The following is a 20,165-nucleotide window of genomic DNA, read 5'->3' as shown; positions in this document are numbered from 1 at the left end:
TGGCTCTGGTCACACCGGAATAGTGTCGCTCTGTGCGGGGAGCAGATCCTAGGTCGGTGGTCTCAGGTTTCTCCCTGCTGCCTGCCCTCCCTGAAGCTGGCAGCTTCCCTGGTTAATGTCATGTAGTACTACCTCATGTCCCTGTTTCTCAAAGAACAGCCAAAGCCTGCTTGGCAGAGTCCTCCAGTGTAATCCTCTACGGTCGCACCCAGGAGTCAGGGCTCAGTTGGGAGCTTGGTCTGTCTCAGGCATCATTTAGTGTCCCCCAATAACAACTCCCCGCGCCTCACTTCTCTGCCTGTGCTTTGATTGTTTGTTTTGACATAGAGTCCAACTATGTAGTCCTGCCTGGTCTGAAACTCTGTAGATGAGGGTGGCCTCAAGTTCACAGGGATCTGCCTACCTCTGTCTCCTAAGTGCTAGACTGAAAGGCACGTGCCACCACACCCAGCAAGCATAACTGTCTTGGAGCCCAGACATTGCCCATTTATTTCCTTGGTGCCTTGGGTCTCCCTAGCGTGTGGCCGTGACCACTGTTTTTCACAAAGAGGTGAGCTGATATTAAATTACTCAGTCAGCTTAGGAGAGGTGCCATTGGCCCAGTTGGCAGGTAAACTAACTGGGGCTCCCAAGAGTTCAGTGAAGATGGTAGGGTCTCGTGTGGATGCTTGAGGGCAGAGCTGAGGCTCAGGTCCATTCCTTCTGGCTCTTCTGTCCACACTGGAGTTGGCTTGAAGTCGTGATGTCATCAGTCTTTGACTACTACATGGTCCTGACCTGGGGTTTACTGCGGCTGTGCCAGGTTCAGTCTGTTTGGCGTTAGGGTTCCCTAAACAGTTGGGGCCCTGGCCTGGGTACAGTGTCACCGTCAGGTACTTAGCCCCGTGAACACGTGCTATGTTTGCCTGCTTTCCCATCTTTCCTTTTGGAGCTTTACCTCTGAATCATTCCTCTCAGATGTACCCTCTATCCTCAAGCACCCCAGAAGCTGGGCAGCTTTTGGGAGGGAGGGTGGGGTCGCTGCAGAAGCTGGGTGGTGTAGGGAAGGGCAGGCTGCTCTCAGTAGCAGGCTCTTGGCCTCTGACTGCCTAAGCCACTTCTTAATTCACAATGGGACCACCTTGTCCAGCCTCCCCCTCCCCAGGGTCTAACTGAATACAGTGCTTCTCTAAAATGACTCCCCATGTGGGTAGGCAGGCCTTCCCTAGCCAGGCTTGGCCGGGACACCCGGTCCACCTGTCCATGGGCATTAGAATGTTCTCTGATGTTTCCGGCACTATTGTAGGCGATTGTGTTGCCGTGGGGTAAGGTGGATCACTGTCCCAAGGCAGATCTTTGTGTCTTTCAAATTTTGTTGTGCTGAGTTTTAATCCTGTAAAGAACATACAGCTATATATTTGCTGTAAAAGTAGAATGTTGACAAATAAGGCTTTCCTTGGCAGGCTCCACATTCCCGGCTCTTCCATGAGGCTAGCGTCACAGTTGCCGTAGCCCAGCAGAGTTCTTTCTGCATGTGGTCTCACAGTATGTAGCACATAGACAGCGGCAGTTGCCTATAATATTGATTATTGGGTACATTAACTTTTGACATTCTACCTAGAAAAGTCTCTGTGAGTGTGTGTGTGTTTGTGTGTGTGTGTGTGTGTGTGTGTGTGTGTGTGTGTGTGTGCCAGCCAGAGTCTCTTGCCTAGCCTGGAGCTTGCTGATTTGGCTGGATCGCAAACCCCAGGTCACTTTCTGCCTCCTGGGACTTGAAGAACACAGTGGTGCTCCTGGCTTTTTTACAGTCCTAGGGTTTGAACTCAGGTCCTTATGCACAGCAAGCACTCTCCTGCCTGGACTGTCTTCCTGTTCTCCCCCACCAGCCCCTCTTCGCTATGTAGCCCAGACTGGCTTCCAGCTTGTTGGTCCTCCTGCCTCAGTGTTCTGAATACTGAGATTATGGGCTTGAGCCATCAAAGCCAGTCTGGTTAGGTCTTCACACGGAGACCTACCATCTTTCTAAAGACACTAATACATAGTACTTGGAAGTCATTGTTATTTAGCCATTTCCCTACTGATGGGCATTTGGGTTAGCTATGATTTTATTCCAGAGCTTCCTTGGGCCTCTCTGGAGTTGCTCTTGCTAGGCTATAGGAACCCTGCTGTGTTAAAAAAAAAAGTATCATCCGATATTTGAAATGTGTCCATTAGCGTTTGTGAAGAACCAAACACCTCCAGTGGATGCCAGTTATCCCAGGCTCTCTTCTTCTGAGCTGGATGGAAAATCTGTGTCGCTGGCCCCGGCGGGTCCTCTCCTTCACAGTCTCCTTTGCTGTCCTTGTTCTAGAGGTGCAGTTCTGGTGAGCTGGAAGCAGAGAGGCATGGTGGAATCAGAATGCCCAGGTTGAAATCCTGACCCGTCTCCTCCAGAGCCACCATTTCTAGAACTGTGGCACCTCTGTGGCTTGGCCACATCCACTGTGAACCAGAAATAACAGCACTCACATCACTGAGCAGCCTTGAGTGCAAAGGGCTGGCCAGGCAAGGGTAGGCGCCCAGCGGTGCCCCTGTCACGGGGTCCTGCCTCTGCCTCCACCCCACATCCCTGGTGAGCAGGCTGGGTTGGCTCTCGCCTTTGTGATTCCTCCATTGCCCGGCCAGTGGGTGTCCCAGAGGACACTGCTGCCCGGGAATGCAGGGGACGATCAGATTTCTACCCCGCTTGGCCCTGAAGGTTCTGGCCTGGGGCCTGCAGAGAGGGAAAGTGGCTGTCCTGGTCATTTGCTCTGAGGAGGTGGCCAGGAGCATAGTACCTAATGTAACCCCACACCTTGGACACATTTACTGGTTGTCAATGGGGCCGTTGTGGCTGCGGATTTGATCTCTATTGGCCTGCAGGGCGGGCAAGAGAAGAAAGCAGCTTGAGGCCAGACTTTCCCCTGGGAGCTGGGTGTCTTAGCGCTGTGTTGGCCCAGGTGAGGGGTTGTCCTCCGCCTCTGGAGCTCATCATTCTGGTGCCATGTAGAGAGAATGGCTTCTGAGTCTTCCTCACAGCCCTCGCGAGCAGTGGAGTATGCCCTGCCTGCCCTGCCTGCCCAGCTTGCCTTGTGAATCAGGTGCCCTGGCTGTGGCCGTTGCCTAGGAGGAGAAACCAAGGTTACAGATCCCTAAATGACACCTCAAAGCCACCCACATGGTTGACCACTGGCAGGGCTGGGAGTGGTAGCCAGGCCATCTGGCCGTCTATCCACTCCTTTCTTACAAAGCCACCCAATGTGATCATTTTGGCAGAGGGTGGCCAGCCGGGCAGCCGGCTTAGCCTTGCCTCTCTGGGCAGTGGCGTGTGGTCAGCGAGTGCAGACAGCTGGGATTACATTTTAAAAGCAGAGGAGTGTGTGGCTGGCCCCATCCCAGCCCTCCCCAGCACCAAGCCACACATCCTCCTGGTAGTTGAAATGGCCAGCTGGAGTCGCTGCTCCAAGGTCCTCTGCCCTGTTAGAGGGAGGACACTGGGGACTCCCAGGGAAGCACCACTGGGACAGTTTTCAACTGGGAAAAGTAAGTCTCTGAAAGACTAATAGGCTAGAGGGTACTGGTGGGTGGCAGGGCACCTGCCTGCCCCTCTGTTCTAGCCACTGGCTCTGCTGGTCTGCTGCCACCTCGTTCTGAAGGTACTGACCTGGCGCTGCTTGGAGTGAAGGTCGTGAGTATAGCGTCAGAGGGATTTGTACAGGGCGTCTGGTCTCACACCTCGCTCTGTACCGAGCACTTACCTGGCCTAGGTGATGGCCAGTGCCTTGGGATGAGCCAAGCACTCCTCAGAATAACCCATGGTGCCCGCTGTTGTTAGTTCCCGTGTGTAGCTGGGAACCTCACCACATAGCCCAGATTGGCCTCAAATTCATAGGGCTTCTCAGCCTCAGCCTCCCGCAGGCTGGAGTTCCAGGTGTGCTTGGCTAGCCCCATCCCTGTCTTATTTCTAGCACAGGCTGTGTGAGCAAGGGACCCATCAGACGGTGGAATAAGGGCTTTTCTGGGAGGCACCAGTGACTGGGGGTCTTGCGAAGTTACTTGGACTCTTTGCACACCAGCTTTGATGGGAAGAGGCCCAGCAGTGCAGTTTGCAAGCGCTGTACCCAGGGCCCTGGCCACAACAGCTGTGCTCACTCTGGGAGACCTGCAGCAGAGCTGATTGGAACGACCTCTGGAGGAGGCGCTGCTTCTCCCAGCTGGCCACAGAGACGCTCAGTTGCCGCCCCTGGAGTGGAAGTGCATTCTCCCTGCAAGGGTGGCTGTGGCTATTACTGGTGCTCTGGGGCCAGAGGGGCTGAGGGGGACAGTGTGCCCACCTTCATTCAGGGCACTGGGGTTGCCCCTGAACTCTTTCAGCCTACAGTCCTCACCTCCACCCCCACCCAAGCCTCCCCTGAGCCTGTCTCTAACAAGGCTCAGGAAGGTGAGGTAACTTACCTCACTCACTTGCTTTCAGATGAACTCCTCCTCCAGTGGCTCCTGTGTTCCTCGTGGACCCCACGGATAGATACAGCTGCCTAGATGAGACCTAGACCCAGGGTCTCTATTGGGCCTTGTCAGTCCCATGAGTGACAGAGCCACACAGGCCCCTGTCTTCAGGGAGTCCTTCTCTCCCTCACCCACATGGACTCTGCACAAACAGCCCCATAGCAGGATCTCTGCACACTTGCCTGCCCTGTGGCCTTTTGTGAGCCCCACTCCCTAAGTTAGTAAGGGATCTCCCTCCACCTTGCCAGTGGATAGAACATGTCCAGCTCGGTGTCCAGAGCCTGAGACTGGAGAACACATAGTAGGTATGGGGCCTGCCAGTGTCCCTTGTCACACCTACCTGATGACTGGAGATCAGGCCAAGCATGGGAAAGCATACCACCTGGTGGAAAGCAGGGATCTGGGTTCAGATCCTGCTCGGTTGGTTCTCTGTAGCTACCCAAGCATCCTTTCTGAGCCGAATCTCCCTCACCTGTGAACTCTGAGGGCAGTGGGATGGGCAGCTAGCAGGAACCCAGGCATGTCTGTTTGCTGGAGATCGGCTGCCAGGGTGGGGACAAGGAGGGACTAAGGAAAGCTCTAGAGCCTGTGCCAGCAGCCCAGGAAGCTGAGGCCAGAAATAGAAGAGCCCGGAGACAGGGGCTCCAGATGGCCAGGCTGCCCTCTGCCAAGGCCAGAGGCCAGCCCAAGCCTGTGTACAATCCTCCCTCCAGGGGCTGGTCACAGCATAAATTACTCCTTGGCAGGGTAGACTAATTTTACCTTCTTGGTTTTCATGATTCATTTCCCATTTGGGAACCTGTGAGAGAAATGCAAAGGGCTCTGCTGGTGGGGTGCTGGGTGCCGGCTGCAGCGGCACGCCGTGTCTGTGTGGATGCCACTGGGCGGTCATGATTTGGTGTCAATGGGCTGCAGTGGACCCCAGGGCTGGAATCCAGCAGTTTTTACCATAACTTATGCCGACTTCTGTGGTGGAGTAAGGTGGTTGATGGGAAGGTGTTTGTACCTTGCTGGCCCAGTGCTGGGAGTTTGTGGAAGGCCCTGCATTGTGGTCACAGAAAGCCAGAGCAGGCAGGTGCTAAAGGAAATGAAGCCAATTGCTTCATTGTACAGACAGAGTGGGGCTCAGCGCCTAAGTGGAAGAGGTCACCGGTTCACAGCAGCCCAGTCTGACTCGTTTCATTTTATAAAGGGACAAAGGGGGGCTTTCCTAGTTCTGATCACAGCCGGGCATCTCCCCCTGGCACTTGCCTTCCCCATTCTACTTGAGCTGCTCCTTGTAGGGCCCATCTGTGGTGCTCTCATTTCCGGCCTCCTGTACCCCTGGGGGCACAGGATCTCATCCGCTCCAGCTCAGAGTCTGTGAGGTTCAAGGTAGGGGAGCAGTCCAGAGGAAGTCGAGCTGGCAGGATGGATGCTTTCCAAGTCATCATCTGGGACTTGTCCTCAGTCTACCACGCAGGTCACCAGCTCAGAAGCCTGCCCAGGAGGCCCAGGAGGCTGACTGCGGAGCTGGGGGCCAGGCTGGCTCATCTGAGCAGGACTCCCACCTGCCTCCAGGACAATGCCACCGCCGCCGCCGCCGCCGTCGGGTGGAGTCACCTGTGCAGTGTGACCAGCCCTTCTGCCCAGGCTTTGCTGTTTCTTTAAAGCTGGCAGAAAGAAAGGTCCAGATAGTGCCAGTTTGCCACCTGCACTTCCTTCCTTCCTGTTGCCTCAGGGTGGAGCAGCCTGTACAGTGATTGTCTCCTGGGATCCTCTTAGGAAGGCCTGTCCTGTGCAAGACCCTTGTCTCTCAGTTGCAGTTCACCGCCTGTCCTACAGGCGTGCCACCAGGCAACAGTAGCGGGAGGGTAGGCTTTGTGCTGCTTAGGTGCCATATGGCTGCTGTGCAGCCTTCCACAAGTCACTTAACCCCTCTGAACTTCCGTCTGAAAAGCAAAGGAAAACTGTTTGCAGGGTTGTAGACTTTATGGAATTATGACCTGCCAGAAACTCAGCTGCTGTGCGAAAATGGACTGCATATGGCTCAGCTCAAGATCCAAGAGAATCCCGAGAGCTTCGGGCAGCCTTGGATCCGGGGCTCACACAGGGTTTCAGGACTCTGTCTGTCCAGCCTCTCTGCTTGCTTCTGCACTGGCTCCACTCACAGACAGCCACCAGGGTGGGGCACAAGCCTGGCAGCAGGCACAGCCAGCTGTCCTGCATCCTTTGCCTTCCTAGTGGCTTCCTGTGACCCTCCATCTCTTCATCCACTGGCTGGGTCTCCTGTCCACCCTGAGGTGATAGGAAGGTGATAGGTGATACAGTATGCTGATCCAGGCTCTGATTGGTTGGTCTTCACAGTCACACACCTAACTGTTCCCAAGACATCAGGCAGTCGGTGCCAAAAAAAAGAAAGGTCAGGGTAAGGCATGCCCACGGGTGTATCTGCTGACCCATGAGAACAGGAACCATGTTCTCTGGGTTCCCAGCAGGTGGGACAGTGCTGGTGTTCAGTGCTGTACTGCAGGAGGACAGGTACTGTACCTAACGAGGGAGGGAATGGGTGTCCTCCACAGGGTTTAGAAGACACCTCACCCACCAGGGCATTGACACATTCGAGTCTCCCCTCCCACCTCCTTCTTGGAGGCCTGTGAGGAAGGTCACCTTCCTGGCAGTGTTCCCACTCTGCAGAGCCTCTTCCTTCTGAACTTGTCAGCTCCCCCAGAGCAGTCCCACCACCCCAGTCTGTCCCACAGGTGTGACAAGCAGACCTTACAAGCGTTAGTGCCCGTGTCACTGTATATATGCAGGTGTATTAGCTGATGTCACCCCCTTCCTTGGTCTCTTTCATCTGTAAGCATCAGTAGTTCCTCACACTGCTTGTCCTTCTGAAGCAGAGCTCCTGTCCTGTCACCGTAGGAAGGGCACAGTGGGGAGTGAGATCATGCATATAGTAGGTGCTTGTGAGAGGCAGGGCCTGTCTGCATCCCTCCAAACCAGGATCTCTGCCAACGCATGGGTCTATACGTGAACCTTCCACCTTCATGGAAAAAATGCTTACTCTGGTGTTTATGCATGACTGCCTCAGGCGCACGCACACACACACACACACACACACACACACACACAGAGAGAGAGAGAGAGAGAGAGAGAGAGAGAGAGAGAGTCATAGAAAAATCCCAGGCTCATAGTGTCAGTACTAAAGTACAAAGAATCAGAACAACTTTATCACCAGCAGCTCAGCGCACAGTAGAAGCCCCTGCATGGCAGAGAACTGCATAGGTAGGACAGGTAGATCACCCTGCCCTCAAATCACTGGGCAGGGTGTGATGAGGATACAGTGGGTCGCTGTGTAGAAGAGCCCAGGGTTAAGGGCTTCGCACCTTTCATAGCAAACCAACGCCTGTCTTCAGGAAGCCATCAGGTACATGCTCAAAGTCCCCTCGACCTCCTTTATTACTATGTGGCCCACAACAGAAATGGTTTGGGGGCCAGAGGACAGGAAGCCCTTATAGCCAGAGATGCTCTGTGGAGACATTGCAAGGATGCCCAGAACTCAGGCGGGCAGCCCTCCCCCATCCTGAGCATGCATTTGGACAATCCCCTAAACAAGGCACGTTAGGCAGACTCTGGCTCAAGAAGTCGGAGTGGAGCCTAGGGTTCTGTTTTACCAGCGAGCTCACCTCTCATCTCACCTCATCAGCTGCCCAGAGCCGCCCAGTACATCTAAGTACCAGAGTCACACTGTGTGTGCTACCAATGGTACTGTGTATTTGAAAATAGATTTGTCTATCTGTGTGTACACGTGTGTGGGTGCACACGTGCCATGGTGTATGTGTGGAGGACAAGACTCATTGAGTTCCACATACATTTCACACAACCACCTTACCAAGTAAATGCTGCCTGTATCCACAGGTCCAGAGAGGTTCAGGCGCTCCCCCAGTCGCACTACAATAACCTGAAGCATCACAGCGTACACCTCTCATCAGCCATTCCGTTTCAGGCCCTGCTGTCACCACAGAGGAGGCCATGCATCCAAGAGCCTGTTGTGTGTCCACTTTGCACCAGTCCCTGTTCTGGCTGCAGGGGACACAGCATGGGACAGAATAGATAAGCATCTTCACTTCCTGGAGTCTACATTCTAGCTGGAGAGAGACCGGGGCCAATCTTATAAATAAAGTGGGTGCACGTCAGATGACGGCGTGGTCGGCAGAAAGTGCAGCAAGGCAGGAGAGAACGAGCCAGGGGTACTAGTTAATGTAAGATGCCCAGAGATTTGACATCAGTCAAAGCCTGGGGGGCGGGGCAAGCCATGTGCATCTGCTGGAAAGAGCATGCCTTACAGAGGAAATAGCCACTGCAAAGTCATGCGGGAGGCGGGGCAGGCTCCTGGGGCTACGCTAGGGGTAGTGGGAGAAAGAACCCTGAGTGACGAGGTTGCAGGAAATGGGACAGTGTTCTGTATTTATCTGCTCTGCATGAGATGGTCACTGTGCAGGGTTTGAAGCAAGGGGCCCCTTATGACAGATTCGCCTTGACCGTGGATGGCCAGTAGAGCGCCACTCGGAGAAGCTGCTGTGTGCTAGTAGCTGAGACCAGGAAGCGTCCCTGGGGAGGAGTAGTTTCCTTCTTTAGTACATCTGCCTGATGCGTCCATGTGTTGTGGAGCTCACAAACCCTAGGGAGGCTCAGAGAAAGGGAGAGAAATGGTGGGATTGAAGGCCGCATGTAACTTTCACCTGTTTTCATGGTGTGAGATCAGATCTCACTATGTAGCGGGGGCTGCCCTTGAATTCAGGGTCCAGGTTCTAGGTGCGAGGTATCACATCCAGGTTCTGCATATCTTGAAGAAGCCCCCAGTACCAGGTCCCTCCTCATAGTGCGCCCAGTGCTAGCTCCCAACCCAGGGAGCATGCATCTGAGATGTTTCCGAGGCTCAGGTGGAGAGTTGGAGCCACCAGGAACACGCCTGTCTGGAAGAGGCCCCATACCTGCAGTGGGGCAGGGTGCAAGGGTGGGTGACAGCTGCTCAGAGCAGACACCCTGTCTGCAGAGGCTCGAGAGAGCAAAGCCGGCTCCCGGGCAGTGAAGCGGTGGGCTGGCTTTCCCACCTGCTGACCAGCACTCCAGCCAAGTCCATTGAACTCCCCCCTTCCGGCGTGTCCAGTACCAACCGGTTCTCAGATCCTCCAGCCTCACCTGTCCACACTGGCTTCCCAGGCCCAGCACAGACCCCAGAGGACTAGGGCTCAGTCCCACGGGATGTCCGCTTCAGACTATTCTTTCAGATCCTAAGTATCTTGGCTTCTGATCTCTGTAGATCCGAGGCTCTGAGCCTTCCTCAGTCTCCGTCATCTGCTGGGGTGACTTACAGAATGAAGGAAACTGTTTCTCACCATTCCTGGCTTACAGAAAAGGCCCAGACACTGCCAGGTGGAAGAGCTGTATAGGGAATGGTGTGTGTGTGTGTGTGTGTGTGTGTGTGTGTGTGTGTGTGTGTGTTACATAGCTCAGGCACCTGCACTCTGGAACACACACATGAAGACGGGGTTGATCTCTTCCTCTCTTACTGTCCACCTTCGTTTTTGAGACAGGGTTTCTCACTAAACCTACAGCTCGCTGTTTCAGCAGACTGGGTAGCATGCAAGTCCCTAAGTCCCATCTGTCCCCTCCCCCACATGACTGCATACTTGGATTGCGTGTGGGTGCTGGGAACTGAACCCAGTTTCTCGGACGAGCACAGCAGTGTCCTCACTGAGCATTTCCCCAATCTCACATTTAAAAAAAAAATAAATCTTATTTTTTTAGTTTTCTGGTTCTGGTCATTGGCTCAAGTGCCCTGTGCATACCAGACAAGCACTCTCCCTCAGAGTCACACCCCAGCCCTGTTGGAGTAGGGCTTAATCTCCAGCCCCTATTCCCGAGTTTCAGAGCTCAGTGGGTGAGGCTGAAAGCTCTAGCATTCTGTTGAGGCTGGCCCCACCCTGAAGCTCTCTAGAGTCCGCAGAAGTAAACGCAGGTGCTGGCCAAAGGGCTTCTTACAAATAACAAGAGAGCTTGCCAGAAACCAAGGACAAGGTCAGCTATGTTTCTTATTGTGGCCATGTCCTTCCGCTCTGTTGGCTGGCTTCATGGATGTACCCTGCAAAGCCTTCTGCAGGGCTTGGCTGCCTTGGCTGTGGGCTTTCTCACTGAAGTCACAAAATAAACACCTTTCATTTACTTTGACGGCCCCAAAGTGGGTCAGCTGTCTGCTGCAGAGGAGAGAAATCAGGCGTGGTGATGTTCCTTAGAGGCCAGGCTCTCACTAGTAGTGATGGTGCATGCCTTTAATCCCAGCACTCGGGAGGCAGAGGCTGCCAGATCTCTGTGAGTTCAAGGCCAGCCTGGTCTACAGAAAGAGTTTTAGGATAGCTGGGACTACACAAAGAAACTCTTTTCTCAAAAACCAAACCAGAGAGCAGGCTAGAGAGCTGGCTCAGGGATTAAGCTCACTGGCTGCTCTTCCAGAGGACCCGGGTTCAATTCCCAGCACCCACATGGCGGGTCACAACTCCAGCTCCAGAGGATCCAACACCTTCACTCACGAATGCAGGCAAAACATCAATTCACATAAAATAAAAACAAGTTTAAAACAATCATAAAAAAGAAAAGAAACAAAACAAAAAGACCAGGCTCCATGTCCTGTTGCTGGGGAAACCATGGAGGTACTGGGGAAACCGTGGAGGTACTGGGGAAACCGTGGAGGTACTGGGGAAACCGTGGAGGTACTGGGGAAACCGTGGAGGTACGCCACTGATTGACACGGGCGGCTCCTGCTTCTGGGGCTGAGAGTGGCCCAGCTGCTGCTGAAGGAAACTGTGACACCCGAGTATGTCAAACACAGTGGGACACAAGCCCATAAAAAACAGTGCCACCCTGGAACGCGTTTCTCCAGGGCTTGTTCTGACTTCTGCCTCTCCAACTCCTCCCAACAGCAGAGGGCATGTGGTACAGTTCATTAGTGCTGCAGGAGGAGCACAGTGTTCTACAGACCCAGACAGCGGGGTCCACAGAGGAAGCCCCGAGCCCATTGAAGATCATTTCCACAGCTGCCTATGGTGTTTCCTGCCTTTGGGTTCCCTGAAGATATCTTGCCTTTGCATGCTAGTTCATACAAGAACACACACACACACACACACACACACACACACACACACACCTTACAAAAGCATGACCAGAGATATTTCCACAAACCTACCCATGGAGCCAGCACCCAGGCTGAGAAATCAAGCTGATCTTATCACCCTAGGACTCTTGTTTTCTACCTATTCTGGTTGGTTCTAAGAATAACTCTGAACTTGACCTGTATTTTAATTCCTCTCGTAGAAGTGACTACATACCTGACAGAAACAATCTGAGGGAAGAAGGCTGTCCTTTGGCTCGTGGTCCAGGGGAAGGATTAGGCCATCGTGGTGGGAAGGTGTGGTGTCTGGGGCTTCATCTGTGACAGATGGAGTGAGGCTTGCTCACCTCTCAGTGACAGACCGACCATGTGGCAGAGAGACCTCAGTGGGAACTGGTAAGGCCGGCTTTTGGTTCTCCTCTGCCTGCTGGAACTCAGTGCAGAAGGTTCCACACCTTCCCCAAACAGTGTCACCAGCCGGGGACTAATTCTTCAAACTCTGAGCCTGTGAGGGAACTGGGCTGGGGCATTGTGAGTTAAACTACAACAGTTTCACACCAAGCTGCCCTTGGTTATTTTGTTTCTTTATATAAATCAAATCCCAGGGAGAATTCTCTCCGGAGTCTAGCTTCTGTTCTCAGGGTTCCGGTTCAGCTAGAGTATACATAAATATGGCTGTGGTTAGATTACTCCCCTTCCCACATAGTGTTCTATCCAACAACGGATTTTATTTTAAAACACGAAGCTGGTATATATTGTCACCTCTGCTCAAGAGGCTGAGGCAGGAGGATCAAGAACTCAAGGCTAGCCTTGGCTGTATAGGCAGACTATATCTCAAAAACAACAACAAAACAGTCAAAACAAGGAAGCTTACTGAGTAATGTGTCCCTTGGGAAGAGGCAGGGCTGAGTGGTGTGAAGAGGCAGGGCTGTGTGGTGTGAAGAGGCAGGGCTGTGTGGTGTGAAGAGGCAGGGCTGTGTGGTGTGAAGAGGCAGGGCTGTGCGGTGTGAAGGGAGGGAGGGATGCAGCAGGCAGGCAGGGCCTTCAGAACAGGACCATAAGACCAAACCAAGGATGCTTCACGGTGGAAATACCTTACTCCGTTGGTGGCCACGCCCCTCACCCATCAAGTATGTGCCCAGTGCCTGCTTTGTGCTCAGTTTGTAACCTGGATCCTCCCTCTGCTGCCCCGGGGTCCCATCCAAGAGTCTACGGACAGATGGGAAGCAGCGGTTCTCAACCTGTGGATTGCAATCCCTTCGAGGGTCGAACGACCCTTTCACAGGGGTCGCTTAAGATCATCCTACATCTCAGATGTTTACGGGGCAATTACAGTTATGAAACAACAAAGAAAATAGTTTTATGGTCGACGGTCACACAACGTGAGGAACTGTATTAAAGTGTCACGGCATCAGGAAGCTGAGAAGCACTGCTTTAAGCACTTCATTCTCTTAGGCCTTCCCGCTTTTCCTCCCTTTCCTCCTCCTTCCCTTCCTCTCCTTCCTCCTCCTCCCTTTCCTTTCTCCCCTTCCTCCCTTTCCTCTTCCTCCTCCCCCTTCTCCTCCTCCCCTTCCCCTTCCTTCCCTACCTCCCCCCACCCCCGCCATGCTGAGGTCAGACCTCACCTGGGTTTACCCAGATCCTCAAATGGGATCACTCCATCTCCTCGTGCCACTCCTGCTCTCACTCCCCACTGCACAGCTGTTTTAGAGTCACCCCAAAACAGAGTTCCGTGTCCCTGCCTCCCACTCACCCACCTCAAGGGCATGCATGTTTCAGTTAGTGACTTTACAGTGAGGTCATTGTCAAGGTCCACAGCGGCATGATGGTCCCTCTTGGTATTGGTGTTCTCTGGTTCCAAACAAATGGGTGACTGTATGTTGGTATGTATCTGCTATCGGAGTGTCTGATGCTGTCACTTCATGACCAGTCTAGTGTTCTACTTCTTCCCGAGTCCCCCCATTACTGTCCCCACAGGTTTCCTTCCTCAGAACGTCACACATGGCAGTCGCACAATACGTACATTTCCTCAGTGACTGTTTCCACTTAGTAATAATGTCCACTTTCCTTTCATGACAGTCACCCAGCAGATTGTAAATTGCCGCCTGACCTTCCGTCCCATGCTGTGTCAGCTTCTCTCTGGGGTGGAAGTTTAAAGCACTTCTGTGCTTTAGTAAGCGCGGATCACATCGTAGCCGATAGCTCTGCACAGCCGTGTCTGCTCGAGCCATTGCCCGCATGATTGCTTCCTTACAGTGGAGTCCTAGGTGGGAGATTTCTCTTGCAGAGAACTGGTCTTTGGATTGCAGAATCACCCTCTGGAAACACTGCCCCACGGATGTCACACTTCAACCTGTAACCTTGGAGTAAATACTTATTATCAATCTTGGAAATCTTCAGGATCTTTACGATTTTAAGTTTTTGTCTGTTTACTAGTGGAAACATGACACTGAAAGGCACTGGGCACTGCCTAATACCAAGAAAGATCCTGATCAGGGGTCAAGTTCAACTCAAAAAAGGACGAGAGCTCTGATGAGTGACGTTTGCCATGCGTGCCACATGGGAGACTCTAGGAGACACCCAGAGCCCGCGCAGTAAGAAGACTTTACGCTGTGCCGCTGAGTGTTTTAATGTTTATAAGTTCTTTTATAAAATGTTCGTGATTTTTCTACTGAGCTGAACATCATTTTAGATGGATGAGAAGCATTTTCTATTGGTGTAATAACTGCTGTGAAGCTCTTCATCCAAGTGCTAAAGGTATGATTTAGGGCATCACTCATGGTTGGCAAACGGTCTACCTCTGACCTGTACTCTCAGCCCAACTCCAAAATTTCACCAACCTTCCTTTAATGTATGTATGTATATATATATATATATATATATATATATATATATATATATACATATATACATATATATATAATTTTATTTTATTTTGAGGAATGATCTTACTATGTTTCCATGGCTGGCCTTGAACTCGTGAACCTCCTATCAACCTCCTAAGCTGCAGGGCTTAGTTTATTATGCTTTTAAATAATACTAACATTTAAATAACAATAATAACTAATGTTAATAAAGTGATTGTTATGGACTAAACATTGTATGTACAAACCTGACCTGCAAAACAGAAATGTGTAGATACTCAGTCCCTCTAAACAAACAGGAAACCAAGACAAGTAGGTGGTCATTTGTCAAAGTTCCCCGAGCCTAGGTGTGGCCATGCTGGTATCGGTGACAGAATGTCTGTGGTATAACACTTCTGTAAGTTGAGCTGGTTTGTAGTGGCTCATGCCTTTGATCTCAGTACTTGGGAGGCAGAGACAGATCTGAGTTCAAAGCTAGCCTGATTTACATAGTGAATTTCAGGACAGGACTATGTAGAGGGATCTTGTCTCAAAAAGGGGAGGGGAGCTTCCACAGATTTATCTCACAGTGATCCTGGCACATGAGAGAGACAGGAGAATTGTGAGGTAGCCAGACTCTAACTTTGTTTGTTTGTTGAGACAAGCTCTCACTGTGGCTCTGACTGTCCTGGAACTCACTATGTAGACTAGACTGGCCTAGAACTTACAGAGGGTTTTACTTCTGCCTCCCCAATGCTGGGATTAGAGATGGGGTCCACCACTCTGGCTCAGATTCTTTAAAAAGTAGTTAAATGGGTTTTTAAAAAATGCTTTTTGCACACCCTAGGAGCAGCTGCCTGTATTTGTAGTTCTATCTTACATGTAAATTCAAGGAATATTGATCATTCTCCCCATAGATAGTGCTTGCTAGGCATCTAAACTTAACTATTCAGGGGCTGGAGAGATGGCTCAGGGGTTAAGAGCATTTGCTACTCTTACAGAGTATCTAGGTGTGGTTCCCAGGGTGACCCACACCTGTGACCCACACCTGTGACCTACCCAGCAGGGTGACCCACAGCTGCCTATAATTCCAGTTCCAGGGGATTTGATGCTCTCTTCTGGCCTCCATGAACACACTTACACATTTGCACATACCTAGATGTGTGTGTGTGTGTGTGTGTGTGTGTACACATATATATATATACACACACACACATGTGCATGCATACACAAATGAAATATAATTTTAAATTCACCCGTTCCTTCCAATAATTCCCAAATGTCCCCACTCTCGTTCCTGTGGTCTATTGATTAACACCATTCATTAATTGGTGGGGGTGTGGAGTGGGAGGTTGAAGCAGGAGGATTGCCACAAGTTTGAGGCCATTTTGGTTTACACAGCAAGCATCAGTTCAGCTAGACTACACAGTGAAATCCTGTCTTAAAAGAAAACAACTTTTCAAGAAGGGGAAACTGAGGCATAGAACATAGGTAGAAAATACCTCAAATTATGGCATAAACAAGGCTAAGCGTCCAAGACTAGGGATCCGCAGCCCAGGTCTACATCTGACTTTAAGTCTTCTAGGTATTCAAGGGGACAGGCAGGGTGGATACCAAACAGCACTGCAAACTCTAAGGGGGCCAGGCTTACAGGAAGCCAGGCGGGCACAGCCTCCCGATGTCCCAGTCCCCTGGCTGCCAGGCAATCTGGGGTCCTGGCTCGCTGCCAAGGGTGAAAATGAGCTGCAGGCCCCTGGCCACTCTCCACCCCTCCTCCTGGGTTTGCATCTCATTGCTGAAGGTTCCACCAGGCTTAATCTCTGTGAGTGCAGACTCCGAGGAGCCAGGCTGAAGGGAGCAGTGCCAGCAGTGCCATGGAGAGCTTCGTGAGGCTGCCCTCTGCCTGGGCAGGGAGGCCTTTAGAGCCTCACCTGGCCTGTGTCTTCCCATGCCTGCTGAGACTGAGATGGAGGACCCGGTGAAGGTCACCAGCCCCAAGCGGAAGTTCGCTTAGTCACATCCTATTCGGACGCATGTCCCTGTAAGCCTTCCATTGAGACAGGGTCTATTTCACAGTAAAGGTGCCTGTGACCCACTTCAGGCTTTAAATGCACAACTTTCAGACAGGTGAGGCTCAGCCATGGCCTCTAGGCAGCTGGGCTTTCTAAGGATGGAGAGGCCAGCGTAGATGTTAGGGACAGTGAGAGCAGGGCACCCTTTTTCGTTTTGTTTCCCGGGAAGCTCAGAATTGGTTGGATGTCCTGTCACTAACCATCTAACAACAGGTTATTATAATCTGTTGGATGCCACATGTTGGGTGCCACATGGAAGAGCAGAAAAGACACAGACAGGCTTGTCATTCCTAGCACTTGGTCTGTTTCCTAAGCATCCTACTTCGTACATGTTGATTAAATATTCCTAGTCTGAAAATCCCAAACTCTGACATGTTCAACAAATGATCAAGTTTGGGAGCTTTGGGATTTTGGTAATGAGTATGCCAGCATCCTACTGCTGGGACACTCCCAGGTCTGAAACACTTCTGGCCAAGCATCTTTGTTTGACGAGAGTCAAAACACCTGGGTGTGATCCTGTAAGAAAACATGAAGAACCACAGGCAAGCAAAAGCCACAGGCCTCTCTACTGGGAGGTGGAGGTGCTGTCTGCTGACCGCTTGTTTTGGACTGTCTATATATCGCGTTCCCTCCCCATCAAGTGCCCTGTCTCTGGGCAGCCAATGAAATACAGCCCTTATAAAGCGCTGGTACTCGGCTCGCCAAGTCCTCCCCTCACTCTGCACCCAATTCTCCCGTCCCCTGGCAGTTAGGATTATTTCTGGCTCACCCACGAAGACTCCTTAAAGCTTAGCAGGCATGCCCAAGCTTTTGACGTGGCTGCCAATGCTGTCATCTACAACGGTCATACCCCAGACCTTGAACAAGGTGGAGTCTGGAGAGATGGCACAGAGGGAGGCCTGTGTTGCCCCTTCATGGGACTCATGCTCACTTCCCAGCACCCACACCAGGTGACTCACAACCACCTGCAATTCCAGCTGCAAAGGATCTTACAACCTCTCCCGTCTCCTCTACGCACATGGACAGACAGACAGACAGACACACAATTTAAAATAAACTTAAATCAATAAAAAGCTTTAAAAACTATTCTAGATTTATCTTTATTTTATGTGTATGAGTGTTTTGCATGCATGTATGTCTGGGTCTGGGTACCATATGCATGCCTGATGCCCACAGAGGCCAGGAGAGGATGTTGGATTCTCTGGAACTGCAGTTACGGATGGTTGTGAACTGCCAAGTGCCAGAGATCAAACCGGGTTGTTTAGAAGAGTAACAAGTGCTCTTAACTGCTCGGCTATCTCTTCAGCCCCCGTTTAAAAAATAATTAAAAAGAAAAGAAAATCTCATGATGTCTTAAGTGAGTTTATGGTTTTGTGTTAGCCATTCTTGCCTGCATGTGAGCCTGTGAACCAAAGGTTGGCATTGCCAGGTAGAAAGACACAGTGTCTTGAAGTTGAGTACTTTGGGACATACTGTAGAATACGGCTCCCAGATTTGTGATCTGATCCAGCTGTGCCTGTCACTGCTCCAGCCTCTCAGTGCCAGCCTTGTCCCCTTTCTTACCACTCACTCACCTTGCCCAGCCACATGGGGAAGGAGAGGCAAACATAACTCACAGAGCTCTCTCCTTCCGAAGTCTCTTGTGGAGCTGAGTGTCTGTGGGGCCACTGGGACACAGGAGACACGGTGCGTTTTGACCTGGGACATTTGATCATCAGTCCATTTGGCAGCTGTGAGTTCTGCTGGGGCAGGATGGGCCTGAGACCGGGGTGAGACACAGCAGATGCTCAGAGTGCAGAACTGAAGGAAGTCCACTCCCATGCCTCAGAGGTCCCGGGAAATGGAGGCCCTTCGAGTCCATGTTCTGGTCCTTGCATGCTTTCCCAGCCTCGGAGTTTCCTGGTGCCTGTTACAGGTGCTGGGATGTCAGCGTAAGCCTGGGAGCCTGGGAAAGCCATTTGTCCTGCCCTGGGGGAGCTTACAGTTGCAAGCTAGCTAAAGGCCTTTATACATCAAGCAGGTCTGAAACATTGTGACCTAGACTAGTAGAGGCATTGTGTGTGTTGGGGAGGGGAGGGTCCGTAAGATGAGTGGGAACACATCTACTTCCCAGGCATTGTGGCTGGTGGAGTAGACAGGGGCCAGAGAAGGGGAGCACTACAAAATGGCCCTAGCTGTGTGCTCCCAGAAAGCCAGAGTTTTTTTGGTGATTGATTAAAACCGAGAAATCCAATCCAGTGTAGATCATTCCAAGCTTCCCTTGTTGGTGCAACCTGGCTGTGTTCCTGGTCAGCTTTCTTTTTCTTTGTTTATGTTTTAAAATTTTTATTTATTTCCCTTTATCTATCTATCTGTCTGTCTGTCTGTCTGTCTGTCTATCTAATCATCTTTTTTTGAGTCAGGGTCTCACTTTGTAATTCTGGCTGTCCTGGAACTCACTATGTACACCAGGCTGGCTTTGAACTCAGAGATCTGCCTGCCTCTGCCTCCTGAGCCCTGGGATTAAGGGTGTGCACCACTGTGGGCAGCTCCGGATCAGCTTTCTATCCTGGGGTTGTAGCCTCTTCTTCCACATGTATTTGTCCCTGTCACCCACCACGTGATGGAATCTATCATTAGCCACATTTCGTTGGAAGGAGAGTAGACTCCTGCAAGTTGTCTTCTGACCTCCGAACACGTTCATGACCGCCCCCCCACACACACATTACATAGATTTAATGAGAGAAATGAAAATGCAGAGAAGTCAAAGAACCTTTATCAGTCAGCTTGCCGTGGCTAAGTACCACAGATAGGCCATAGGGCTTTAGCCTCCCAGTTCTGAAGGTTAAGAGGTCAAAGGTCAAGGTGCCCTCAGTCAGATAAGGGCTCTCTACATCGAAGATGGCACTTTTCTACCGTATCCTCACAGGCAGAGAGAGGTTTTGTGTGTGTGTGTGAGAGAGAGAGAGACCTTTTCTTATGAGGTTACCTGACTCTGAACACTGTACCCAGTCTTTACCTCCTCTCCAAATAGTCTCATTGGGATTTAGGACTTGAATGTAGGGGAGCATCAAAGGGTTCGGCCCAACACATGCTCCGTGCCTGCACAGCTTGTCATTGAACTCTCAGAGTGCAAACTGTTCCTAGACGCAGTTGTCGGACTCCTGCCCTTGCAATTGCATCCCAGTTAGCCTGCGTGACCTTGGGCCAGTCCCTTCTCAGCCTTCAGCCTTCAGTACCCCCTTTTCTCCGCGGGTGGCTGGGGAGCCATCGCTCCGGCCGGGAGGTGGAGCAAAACGCGGCTCGCCACCGGGGCGGTGCAGGTGGCTCTGGGCGCGGGCTGCGGTGGCCGAGGTGGGTGTCGGCGGCGGCGCTGCGGAGGCGGCTGCGGGCCGCGCGCGACCGTCCGCGCGTGAACCCGAGGCTGTCCCCTCGGCGGCCGCCCCCCCACCCCCGCCGCTCGTGTCCTGCGAGCCCCGCGCCCCTCCCGGCCGCCAGCCAACTGCGTGCCCCCGGGGCCGGCAAGAAGCCACATGCCCCCGCAAGGAATGCCGGGCTGCCGAGCGGGCGGGGGGCGGGCCGGGCCGCGGTGCCCCGCCGCGAAGGTGGGTGACGGCA

General features: G+C 52.1%; 1 protein-coding gene and 1 long non-coding RNA gene across 5 annotated transcripts in view; one reads left to right on the top strand and one right to left on the bottom strand.

The window, feature by feature from the left end:
* The window catches only part of Prdm11 (PR/SET domain 11), a 74,873-nt gene that overhangs the window by 9,066 nt on the left and 45,642 nt on the right, over positions 1–20,165 (top strand). The window contains exon 1 of one of the 4 annotated variants that reach the window (XM_052183042.1): positions 20,016–20,152. The exons of the other annotated variants lie outside the window; for them this stretch is intronic. Within the exon in view, the coding sequence (XP_052039002.1) occupies positions 20,081–20,152 (72 nt within the window). The 5' untranslated portion in view covers positions 20,016–20,080. Of the gene's footprint in view, positions 1–20,015; positions 20,153–20,165 lie in introns of those variants that run through there. 4 annotated transcript variants of the gene reach the window in all.
* LOC127685644 (uncharacterized) lies at positions 1,624–5,062 on the bottom strand. The gene is made up of 2 exons (XR_007977898.1): positions 4,453–5,062; positions 1,624–2,347 (listed from the first exon to the last, which is right to left on the bottom strand). It is a non-coding gene; the product is annotated as an uncharacterized LOC127685644 (long non-coding RNA).

Source organism: Apodemus sylvaticus, chromosome 5 (assembly GCF_947179515.1).
Source record: "Apodemus sylvaticus chromosome 5, mApoSyl1.1, whole genome shotgun sequence".
Lineage (NCBI taxonomy): Eukaryota > Metazoa > Chordata > Mammalia > Rodentia > Muridae > Apodemus > Apodemus sylvaticus.
The sequence above is the reverse complement of the archived record's forward strand: the minus strand, read 5'-3'. Positions and strand labels throughout refer to the sequence as shown.